The 13,123-nt window shown below is 31.5% G+C and overlaps 1 protein-coding gene across 2 annotated transcripts; it reads left to right on the top strand.

The window, feature by feature from the left end:
- The first annotated feature begins 8,158 nt into the window (after window positions 1–8,158).
- Window positions 8,159–10,926, top strand: LOC143623831 (uncharacterized). 2 transcript variants are annotated; one of them, XM_077094650.1, is made up of 5 exons: window positions 8,159–8,540; window positions 8,787–8,831; window positions 8,914–9,180; window positions 9,270–9,517; window positions 10,720–10,909. In XM_077094650.1, the coding sequence occupies exons 1-5, from the start codon at window positions 8,321–8,323 to the stop codon at window positions 10,771–10,773; spliced, it is 834 nt and encodes a 277-aa protein (XP_076950765.1). In that variant the 5' UTR covers window positions 8,159–8,320; the 3' UTR covers window positions 10,774–10,909. The 2 variants fall into 2 exon arrangements, with proteins under 2 accessions (XP_076950765.1, XP_076950764.1); XM_077094649.1 differs by having other exon boundaries at window positions 8,161–8,540; window positions 10,733–10,926.
- Window positions 10,927–13,123: the final 2,197 nt, after the last annotated feature.

Below are 13,123 nucleotides of genomic sequence, written 5' to 3'. Positions count from 1 at the left end.
TGAAAGATAGACGAGGGAGATATCGGTGGTTCTTTGTAACCTTTGTTCTTAAGCTCTTGACGTTTAATATACGTGTGTTTTGAAGCATATTCTTTGTGTTCTTCATGTGTTTGTTTACATAATATTGAATCATCTCGTGTTAGATTCCGCATAATCACGAGATTGTGTGATATCATATTGAAAGATCCATTCTAAGGACTTACATTGTATAATCTCGTTTTGGTGACGTGGCGTCACATGGCGCATGACGCATCCATAGGGGCCAGGGGTCATCACTACACTTGGTATAACGAATTAAGTTATTTTACAAAGGCTCACAAAAATAATAAGTCTTAGAAGCAATAATTGATTGGCATATGTCAAATGAAGACCATAGAGGGAAGGGCATAAAAGTAATAACACATATTTTTTCTCTCCACATGCGAATCACATGCCAATTACTCCAGTATTTTAAAATGTCTATAAGTTTTTCATATGACATTTTTTTAAAACAAAAATCACCATAATAATCATTTTTTATCTTTAGTATGAGTATGAATTTGTTATAAAAAAATTAAAATAAATATTATGTTACTGTGTCATTGTATCTTTTTACATGTTATTGTGTCGTTTTTTCTATCACTGTGTCTTTTTACTCATCATTTTTTATTAATACTAATAACATCATTGTGTAATCATAATATGTAAATATAATGATAAAATAACAAGTTATCGAATAAATAAAACACAATGATGAAAACTATTTACATAATTACACTAAACATAAAACACAATGACTTGAAACAAAAAGCACAATGGAAAATATGTATTATGTCACACCCCCAACAAAATGTAACAACTTGGGTTTTCACACTTATAATTTATATCTGTTACCCGACCTATTTTCATTTTTGGTAAATTAATGATATTATTTAAATACATATATTATAAATATTCTTTGTCTAAATTGTAAAATCTGATTAAATAATATATAATTATAATTTAAAATCCCAAACCAACAATCCATACCCGTTTTATTTTACCAAACTCGTCCAATCCATACCCATTTCGTATTCTTGTAGCTTAATCTTCGCGTTATAGTTGGAATTTATCTTTTCAAATAGTTTATACGCGTATTATAACTAACATTGTCAATTAGTTGGAAAAAAAGATCAATTATAATCCGTATTGGTTACTTTCTTAGGTCGTCCATACCCTAACATCAAAACATGATTCATCGATGTTAATAATCCAATTAACCATGGTTGTAACATCCTAAACCCATCTCGAACCATAACCTAGCCGTTGATTTGATTATGACACCCTGCAACTCACTTATTGATCTCAAACCTAGCTGTTGTGGTCTCGCATCGTTCATCATCGTTTAATCATCGATTGTGGAATCCTTTACGGTATATCCTGAATGGCTCATCTTTCTAATCATCATCCTCACTAATATTTTTGTTCATCCGATCAGGTGAGTATCCCACTCTCTCTTTTAACTCATTTTTAACCATTTTGGCGACATATGTGTTGGTGCAATGTGCCAGTAGTTCATTAGTCTTTAGTTTATCATGTCTGTAATTAGTACATTGTTCGTTTTGTATTGGTGAACTTGTTGGTTAATGTTTGGTTATACGTGAAGTTAGTTTGCAGCGAAGTTACGGACAACTTCGCCAAGCCTGTTTAGAGTGATGATGATGGTTCTGATGATGGCAATGATAATAATGATGGAGATGAAGGAGGAGCTGGAATAGCTATGGATGTTGATGCACCTGATCAGGGGGAGCAACTTGAGCAACCAGAACAACCTATTCCAACACCACCATAATCACCACCACACATTGACCAACCCATTATACCATCACCACCACAAACTCCACCACATCAAACCACTCAATCCCCACCCCAAACCCTAACCATAAGCCAACCTGAAACATCAACACATATATCCCCAACACCACAAACACCACCAACAACAAGTCCAATTCATACTGATCCATTCATTTCAAGCCCACCTCATACACAATCACCACCACCATCCATATTCCAAACTCACACCACAGAACAACCGGAATATGAACAATTTTTTACATCACCACCTACAACACCACCCACTAACACTGACTTATTAACCTTGTTGAAAGAAAATGCTGAACTGAAGAGAAGGAATGAGGAAATAACAATGGAGAATGTAATGTTGATAGAGAAGTTGGCCAGAGCAGAAATGAAAATCAAATCCCTGGAGCAGGAGATTGAGAAGACCTTAGCTGCCCCAAAACAGGGGGAGATTGAAAGTATGCCAACTGTCTCTGGTGTAAATGTTGAAACTGAAACTGTAACAGTTGTAGAGACTGCAGACAATTTGAAATTGATTATGATTGATTATGATGATGGAGAGAGAGTAGTGAGGAGAGGAGGATTGAGGACGAGGAGTATGAAGGTGATAGATCAGATGTTTGTGAACAGGACTATGATTATAATGATGATATTGTAAATGTGCAAAGGGATGAAGAGAATGTTGAGACAGAGGATGGGATTGAAAAGACAAATGTTGAAGAGAATGTAGCTGCTACTAATATAGCTACTGATGTCTTAACTTACATACAGACTGATGTAGAAACTGAAGTAATGAATGAAGGAGATACTGCTACTGAGGAGCTGATACTCACTGAACCAGAAGCTGAACAATATGAATGCTCCAAGACTGTAGAGTATGATGAGGAAATGGATAAGCTTGATAGAGACATTGATAATTTCCCTTCAGAAAGTGAAGAAGAGTTAAATAAAAGACTAGACGAGGGAAAAGCAAAAGTCACAGAAGAAGAGAATCTTTGCTCAGTGTCGAACTTCGAGCGCATGGAGTAACGTTGACCGTCACCCGAGGCACACAACTTTATTTGGTTCTCTTGTGAATCCAGCCTACGTTGCTCCACCAAATGATGTATTTACTGATCCTGTTCAACCACAAGTTGATATCATACAACCACCTCCTGTGGTTCAAGATGCCCAAGTCCAAGTTGCTCCAGTTCATGATGCTCCAGTAAATGACCCTATTATGTCTGCCGCCGAGGAAGTATTTATTGATGTTGCTTTTGGAACAAAAGGGATATTCGGTATGTCATCGGTCGATGCTTCTGAACTTCAAGCTTCGTTGGTTGATGTGTCTGGGGTTCAGGTTCCTTTGGTTGCTACGTCTATGGGACAGTCAATACATCAGCTGAGGACTCTGAAGAAACTTTATCTGATTCATCCATAGATGAGGCTAATAAGGCACAACGGGTTCTCGCCACACAGGAAAGGATACAGGGGAAACGAAAGAACGATTATGATAATGGCAGTGACTCTGATTATGAGAAAGAGTTCTATGCTCTAGTCCGTATATCTAAAAAGGCTAGGGCTGGTGAAAGCTCGAGCGTTGTTCGCTTTGCTCCTCCACAGTTGTCTAGTATGTCTATATTTGTACCATCCTCATCTGCTTCGATACTAGTGACATCTGGTATACCAACGGTCTCTTTGTCAGCACCGTCTATTGTACTGTCAACGGTTGAGATTTCAGCGCCAGAGATTGTTTCCTTACCACAACGTACTGTAACTACATCTGAAGTGGTGGCAATGTTTGTTGAATCTACTTTGGTGGCAACTGTTGGGTCCTCGGTTACAATTCCACCACATGTTACTATTTCGTCTACGTCAGAGAATCCAGTAACTTTGGGTATCCCTCCACCGTATCCTCAGGACATTTCTCACATGTCGTTTGCCTTTGATACTACTTTGTCATATTCAAAGCGGATAGCGGCTCTGGAACGTGTTGTAGCTGAGCAATCAAGGATCAATCTCATTCAAACTCTGGCTATTCAACGTCTCATAGCTGAAAATCAAATTCAGTTGTCTCTCTTGACTGAGCACGGTAAACTTTTTGGTGGTCTTAAACACTTCTTAGCATCTTAGGGGGAGAGTAGCTGCAAGGGAGATGAGTTGAGGACAAAAAAGAGGGAGGAAAGAGATGATGATCCCAATGCATCGAAAGATGCATGTGGTGAGCTGCCAAGAACTGAACAAACTCTTGGGGCTTCCACATCTCAGGGGGAGTCTACTGCTCCGTCTGGCAGTGCAGGTGGTGAGACCATTGTGGTGGATGAAGAGGACGATACGGTCGAGTATGTGTTATGATTTAGTGAGATTGAAAAGATTGGCTAACAGATTGAGATTAACAGTGGTTTAGAGGAAGGTGAGATACCGGATGATAGTGTTGAACATGATATTCCGAGTAGTGGTCAAGAACAGTTGAGTCAAGATGATAGTGTGTCGGGTGATTCTGAATGGGAGGAACAACCGAGGTGGAAAGAAGAATGTGTTCATTGGTTTGTCAAGACGAAGAAACCAGTGGTACCTCCTATGTTCAAGAGGAGTTATAATATCAAAGAAACCAGTGGTACCTCCTATGATCTAGATGACCAGTTTTTAAATTAAATATTAAGTTTTTTCATATTTTAAATAAAGTTTTAGTTAAATTATATGTTTTGTTATATATAGGGTAATCGAATTCAAAATAACGTTTTCAATAAGTGGATTTTCCGATTTCAATTGTTCCTTTAATTTTTAGGCTTTGTAAACGTTGTATGATGTTTTAAGTAATATAAATATGTTATGATATAATTTGATTACAAACAAAAAAAAAGTTATTAATTTTGATGGATTTTTAATAAACATACACATCTAAATGTTATTTTCAATATTATTGTATGGCTTAAAGTTATCAATAATAGATTTTAGTGTTAATAACAAACGATAAAATAATTGTTTAACGAATTTATGCTTTAAATTAATAATTATAATTTAAAAAATTCGTTACTTACAAACTGTTAGCTTTTAACTTATAAAATTTGCGTTTTTACAAGGTTAACCTACAAGTTTAAACATCATTATTTTCTAGGTTGCAAATTATAAGTTTAAGTATTTAATTTATCTAATAAATTTATTATTTTCCGTCCGAGTGTTACATGATTCACTATGCTAATGCTAATGTTTCATTACATTCATTGCCCCTCTCTCTCTCTCAGTCGAAGTTCTACACTCACATCAAGTTTAGTTAGAAGACTAACTAATCATTATAAAACTAACAATATTTGGTTTCACAGATCATTAGACTATGTTTTGTGGAGGGGCTACAAAATTGGGTGATTTGCGTAATGTGACGTCAAGTCAGCAAATGGTGGATTTTTGTTTTAGGAGTGTAATGGTACTGTAGCCCCATATATATAGGGTAAGGATCCTAAGAGAACCATTTGCAAATTGAGTACTTTGAAAACCATTTTGAACCACTAAAAACACATTTAAAAAAATATTTAAACAAATCATAAAACAAGAATAACAAAAATTTTAAAAAAGTAAAAAAAAAACAAAATTCGTATATTTCATTCAGTTTTCATTAAAAAAACGCCGTATTATACACATATGTATAATTTTATTTAATATTTAGTTACGTAATATACACATATGTACAGAATCATTTATCTTAAATTATACCGTGTATAAAAAAATCATATAAATGTACATATTATACATATATGTATATAATTTGGCTAAACCGAGTTTTTATTTTATTTTACTTTTTTATGAAACCGGGATGTTAAAATAAGAATTTTGGTTTTTTTTTTACTTTTTTCATTTTTATGTTTTTTTTTATTTTATGATTTTATTTATTTTCGTGTTTTTTGTGGTCCAAAATGGTTATAATAATTCTCAATTTAAAAAAAATTATCTCATGATCCTGATCCTATATATATATATATATATATATATATATATATATATATATATTTATGATTAGGATCATGTGAGAACTATTTTGAAATTGAGAATTTTGAGAACCATTTTAGACTACAAAAACACACATCTTAACAAAAAATAAAAAAAAAATATAAAACAAAAAAACACGAAAATAAAAAAACCAAAAAAATTTATTTGTCACCCCTGTTAAATTAAAAAATTGAAAAAAATATCGGTGTAACCAAATTATACTCATATGTATAATGCTTATTTTTAAAATTTATGCATGTTTTTTATTCAAATATGTACAATTTAAGGTATATGATAATGTACATATGTGTGCATTACGTAACTAGAGATTAAATGAAATTATGCACATGTGTATAATACGTAGTTTTTTTATGAAACCGGAATGAAATATAATAATTTTGGTTTATTTTCTTTTTTAAATTTTTTGTTATTTTTTGTTTCATGATTTTTTTTAAATATTTTTTTAGATGTTTTTTTAATAGTCTAAAATGATTTTTAAAGTTTTCAATTTTCAAATGGTTCTCTTATGATCCTTACCCTATATATATATATATATATATATATATATGTTTAAGTTTAATAAAGAAATCAAATTATTGCAATAAATGAGATAAATGAATATGAGCCATTAGTTTTATTTTAGGTTTTAAATATTTAAAAATAAATAAATAAAAAAGATGTAAATGCAACAATAAATGCACTCTCTCTCTCCAAATAATACAATTAATATAACCATAATAAATATCTCTAATTAATATATCTAACTAATTTAACCATAATAATTAAAAAGATAAAAACACTACTTTAGTTTTATTTTTTTAAACATTCTTTATTTTATTCAACATAAATACAATTTATTCATATAATACTATTTCTTTATATTAAAAAAAATTCACTCAATATATTAGCATATATCAACGTATTTAAGTTCAATAAATATACAACCTACACAAAGTTATAAAACCTACACTTGTTTTGAGCAATAAACACGTACAACATATAACTTACATATGTAATTCGACATCAACAATTATATAAATTACACAAAGATACACATACCCTGCACATGCGTATGTCATATGTTTTTCGTATGTAAGCTATATGTTTTCTTATTCTTATAATAAGTGTAGGTTATATGTTTTTGTGTAGGTTGTATATTTTTTACTGACATTTAATGCAACCATGTGTAACATAGTTTTTTGTATTATTCATCACAATGTATCAACGTGGTGATGGATATTGATATGTTAAGTTTGAAGAAATTGGTTTTTAAAAGAAATTAATGTATGAATAAATTGTATTTGTGTAAGATAAAATTTTCGTGTGTAGGTTATATGTTTTTTGTGTGTAAGTTATATGTTTTCGTGTGCGTGTGTATTTTATTGATGATGAATTTTGTGTGTAGGTTAAATGTTTTTCGTGTGTAGGTTATATGCTTTCTTATTCTTAGAACAAGTATAGATTATACGTTTTTGTGTACGTTGTATGTTTTTTGTTGATATCTAATGCAAACACATGTAAAATTGTTTTTGGTATTATTTATCATAATGTAAGTATGTGTTGATGGATATTAATATATTGAGTTGGAAGAAATTAGTTTTGATTATAAAGAAATTTTAATGTATGAATAAATTATACTTGTGTAGGATAAAAATTTAAGAAACAAAAAATAAGTTATAAAAATAAATGAGTTCTTAATATTTTCTAATTAAAATAATTTAATTAGCTATAATAATTAAATAAATAAATATTATGGTTTATTAGTTATATTAATTGAAGAAAGAGAATAATTAATAGTTTCTTTATTTAGCTTTAAGCATTTTAAACTTAAAACAAAACTAGTGACCCTTATTCATTTCTTACATTTTCTTACGATAATATATTTTCTCTATTGAACCATTCCCTATATATATATCACACACAACATATATAATAAGAATATACACACACACAAGCCGGCGACAAAAACCTATTCCCCTTCTTTATCGCCCCGTTTGTCAGGGGGGAGCGAAAATCACCCCCTGTCTCCTCTACATATCGCCCACTACACAAACCTTTACTAGACCTTAAAAAGATGAAATTGCGGATCAACATTACAATTGACTTTTGCTTGTAACAATACATAGTTTATAGTTTTTGTTGTATAAAACTAGAAATCAAACTCTCATATTTAATTAATGTATAAAAACTTAAAAACGGTATATTAAAATACTATTTAACTTATATTTTGTATAAATAGATATTCTAAATTTTGTATAAACAGTTAATAAAACAAGTCAATGGAGTGTTATGATATTAAATAAAAACCTTTTGTGTGTTCTAAAAAACAACATAAATAAATTAAAAACTTAAAGAAAAAAAACACAATTTAATACTATAAATGACGGATGAATTAATGATTTTGGGCATTTTGTGCCAACATCGAAATCCGACCAAGATTCAAATAGACGCCACCTGGTCACTCTTATAAAAGCAGTCTTTATGTCATTTGAGGTACATAAAAACCTTCCAATATTAATCCCAACCTTTTTTTCCTCCCATGGTCATGGAAACAAAATATTCTTTGAACTCTCAAAGAAAACCAGATCAATATTTGAAAGAATGGGGTGTCAAAGCCCGCATGATTAGCCGCGAAAACACCATGTCAAGACGATTCTCGGCTTCTCATATTTCGAGTTTTAGAGACGACGTGTCGAAGTCTTTCCGCTCCAACTTCACCATTTCCAGCACCGCATCTTCGCCTGGTTACACCCTCAAAGGTAAATTCCATAACAGCTAGGAGGCTTACACCTCAACGAAATGGGCTAGTCCGACAATGGCCAGAATAAATATATAGAAGAGTTTTCTTTACACTAAAACTCTTCGGTTCAATTATTATATGCGTGATTCATGTCTTTAAAAATCGTTACGTGTTAGGGTCTTAAGCAACTTTTTTTTTTCTCTTTTTAAGCAAATGATCGATTTTGGAATCCGTTAACTAGTATTCATGAAATTGGTCTATGTAGATGAAATTGATCCGTCTACCTACTCGTTCACAAATGCGCTCAAAGGTGAATCTACAGATCATAATATCTTTATAAACAAACTTGTTTATGAATGCGTGATAATTGATTTATTTTTAAAAACCTACAGCATTGCAACTGAGATCAGTAAACACCTGGGAGTACATGTCACCGGCGGATGGATTCGCGTTGAATTCGAAGTGGAACGAAGCGGAAAGGTACATATGCAACCCGCTCTCGGGTGAAGTTCCAATGGAGTGTTTATCGTCGAAAACACTTATGAACGGCCGATCTTTCCGAAACATAACCAATAGAATGACAATGTCTGCACCTTTAATCCATCATTCTTCAAGAATCCAACCTCAAAAGCTTGCTAATATTCATCCAATTGATCAAGGTTTATAAAGCATGCTTGTTTTCATTGTGATCTATTACTCTTTTGTGTTTATATTTCGCTAATAAATTAAGTTGTGGATGGGTACACAGATGAACATGAGGCCAAGGAAAATAAAATTGATGCGAGGCTGATGACGATGACTATGATGATGACGATGAAACGAGACATGGGAATTCAAAGTCAGGTAGACGAGAAGAGCCTGAGCCTGAGCCTGAGCCCGAGCCCGACTTCTACACCTTCGATACAAGAGAGGTCAATTAAGTTCGATATGAACCTAGATTCTTCGGCATCAAACTCGAACTCAGAATTGGAGAAAAAGTCGAAACCCAAGTTCAAGGTAAATTACTAATTTCTAAAACTAATTATAAGATTTTTATATGCAAAGTTTTAATATATGAACTTAAAGTTACTACCGGAAAATGTAGTTTGAATTCAAATATTTGAAAGTCGGGTATTTTATTTATGAAAATTATTGTTGATTTTGACATATTGGAACGTGTGGTATTCTAAATTTATGCTATATGAATTTAATGTTGGATATTTGAAAGTATCAGATATTGTTTCATTTATTATAGCAAGTTTGAATTTTTTTTTTATCAAACATATGTTGAATTTATAATTATCAGTAGCGAAATATTGCCCTTTGGTAAATTATAGACCGAATGTATAAATTATTATATTTTTTTGAACGGCAAAAATATATTATTGCAAAGAAAACAAAATAAAAATTTTGTGGGGCCCATTATTTTAAAAGCTAGAGGGTAAACCCAAAAGCATCATGCATTGTAAGTTTCTTAATCTGTGGTACCCTGGTACATTCAACAGCAGGAAAAGTTTTGGTTTTACTATTATGATTTCTTACAATAATATTTAAAATAAATAAGCATTTATTCTAAAAAAGTTGTTTTTACGTATAAAATCAGCTTTTTGAAAAGTAGACCTACATTGGGGAAGAAGAACAATACATGAAACAAAAGGGTTCAATCAACTATTCAGAAGATATTTGAACATCATGACATCTTTTCTCCCTCCTCACTTATCATTGCTTTATAGGGCTTACATATTTTTACGACTTACTCTTCAATTATCTAGTACTTTATTGATGCAAACGAGCCGAGCTGAGCCCCTCACAAGCTACTTGAGAATGACTCGTGAAAAAGTCTGATCGAGCCAAGCTTAAATGAGCCGGAGCCCAAACTCGAGCTTAAAAGTAAGCTCGTTTAGTATACAAGCCCGAGCCCGAGCTTTACTTATCGAGCTCGAGCCAACTACCGAGTCTAAACAAGCTTGTTTGTTGCACATAAATTTAAGATCGAGATATAAATTCTTAGAATTCAACTGAAATCATTATAAAATATTTTACTTTAAATGATTCTTGTTATATATTATGTGTACATATTTATTAATTTTATTATAATAGCTAATAGGTTATAAATATGCAAATTCACAATGTCATGACATAAAGTGGCTACAAGTTGTATAATATGTAAGTTTAAAATTTGGGTAAAATGAAAAGCATGTGAATATATTGAGTTGTAGCTTTCATGTACAGGAAGAAGATGCGGGGGGAGAAGAAGAAACAAAAGAAGATGATGAAGATAAAATGAAGAGATATGGTTGCATGTGCAAGCAAAAGAGTGGGTGTTTGTCCTTGAAGAGTTTCTGGCCAAGAAAAAAATAACTAACTTAACTTTAAATATTAATTAGTGTTCAAAAAAGTAATTAATGTACGATGAGAAAAAAATGGTCTGGACGTGAGGTTATCAATTTCCATAGCCTTGTGAAAACTATAATAAATTTTGTTTAGAAAGTATTTTGAGAACATGTTATTATTTTGTTTCATTAATTTATATTTTAATTTTGTTCATAAATTGTAGTTTTATGGGTGTTAGTATCACTTAATAATAATCCTTTATATTCAGCATATCCATAAAAGATATTTTCTTTTGTTTTTAAGGTTTCATTTACCAATTAAGTTAAATTTCATTTCATAACGTATAATATCTAACAATTTTTCATACTTACACAGTGTTTTGTTTTTTAAATCTTTCTGTAAAAGTTTATTGAAAACCGAGTTAAATTCAAAAAAACTTTTGTTTTTGTCTATATATTAGTTGCAGCTTGGTTTATTAAACTTTGCATTGAAATAATAAAAATTAAAATTACTGTCTAATTAACTTTTATATATTATTAATAATATTATTAAGAATATATATATCTCCAAAAAGTATAATATGGAGATGTTGTAGTTTAAATTACGGGGTAAAGTTAAACTATAAAGGAAGACAAAAATGAGAAGTGTGAGAAGAATTTGTGACCACACAAAAAACCCTTTAAAAATAAATACAAAAAAATTATAAAAAAATCACAACTCAAATTATAAATAAAAAACGAAAAAAATTAAAAAACTAAAATATTTCCGCCATCATTCTGGTTCATAACAAAATTAAAAAATTAAAACTGACAAAAAGACACAATGTCGTGATTAAAAACACAATGACGAAAATGAACAAAAGACACAATTATAACTAAAAAGACACAATAGATCGCAAAATATAACATAATGCCGAACAAAATATAGCACAATATTAAGTAACATAACATTATACAAAAAAAAAGACATAATGTTAAGGAAAAAAGATACAATCAAGACGAAAAAAAAACACAAAACACAATTATAAACAAAAAGACATAACGATTTTTTTCACTTACCATTGTGTGTGTGTGTGTGTTTTTTAGAATGAGAAAAACGGTGGAAACATTTTTGTGTTTTTACTTTTTTTTTATTTTCTTATTAAATTTTGAGTTATGATTTATTTATTTATTTATTTTTAATTTTTTTGAAAGGTTTTTTTTATATAGCTACAAATCATTCTCATTATTCCCATCTTTATTTCCATTTATAGAATAACTTAACCCTTAAATTAAGACATTCTATTTGTACAAAAGTTTCAAATTTGAACAAAATACCATCATATTCTTTCAAATCTATCAATTTATATGAAAACAAAAGATCTTGAATGCCATTAGTGCCATCATAACTTGTCAAAGGGGTATGTGATTTTGTAAAAAGTGTATGTAGTTTCAGATAATTCGGATACGTATTATTTAATCTCATACATGTATAAAGATTTTTAAATCCTAATGAGATCATGATCCAAGTGGTATGATATTCGTTTAGATCATGATCCAAGTGGTATGATATTCGTTTATGATCTGCAGGTAAATGATAAAAAACAAACTACGATACGTATTAGAAGGAAAGATGCTTTCAGCACAGCAATGCATCATCAGCGCATTCATGATCCAGATCTCTTCGTGTGTAAATGTAAGCATCTAGAGAGTAGGCGAAGGTTGGACTAAGACATCGGGGGGGGGGGGGGGGGGGGGGCTCAAAATATATTTAAAAAAACTTATAAGCGCTGAGCCGGGCTCAAATTTTTAGCTGAAAACGGCTTAATTTACACTATGTATAACAAATTTCGAGTGAAAAACGGGTAAATTTACATTATCGCGCAAAAAATGGGGGTCCTTGCTTAAATTTTCAGTCGAAAACAGCTTAATTTACACTACGCATAACAAATGTCGGATGAAAAACGGAAAATTTACACTACCGCGAAAAAAAGGTGTCCGGGACTAAATTTTCGGTCGAAAGTGGCTTAATTTACACTACGTATAAAAAATTTCGGATGAGTAACGGGTAAATTTAAACTACTGCGCAAAAAAAGGGGTCGGGCCCTTATTATACTTCGCCACTGCTAGAGAGTATGGTATAGTGAGGATTTCGAGCGTACCTTGTTTTGTAGTGTGGAGCTCTTATTTATAATCAGAACGATATGCTATTTGTCCACGTTCCAGAATCAGGTAGGATGGGCTCTCGTACTGCTGACATGGTGGAGATCGTGGGTGCCCATTTGCAGCGGTCCCCACTCGGTATACCTTT

The sequence above is a fragment of the Bidens hawaiensis genome, unplaced genomic scaffold (assembly GCF_021521415.1).
Source record: "Bidens hawaiensis isolate Kalapana, Puna unplaced genomic scaffold, B.hawaiensis_p1.1 tig00003544_1, whole genome shotgun sequence".
NCBI lineage: Eukaryota > Viridiplantae > Streptophyta > Magnoliopsida > Asterales > Asteraceae > Bidens > Bidens hawaiensis.
This window is presented reverse-complemented; position numbering and strand designations above follow the sequence as displayed.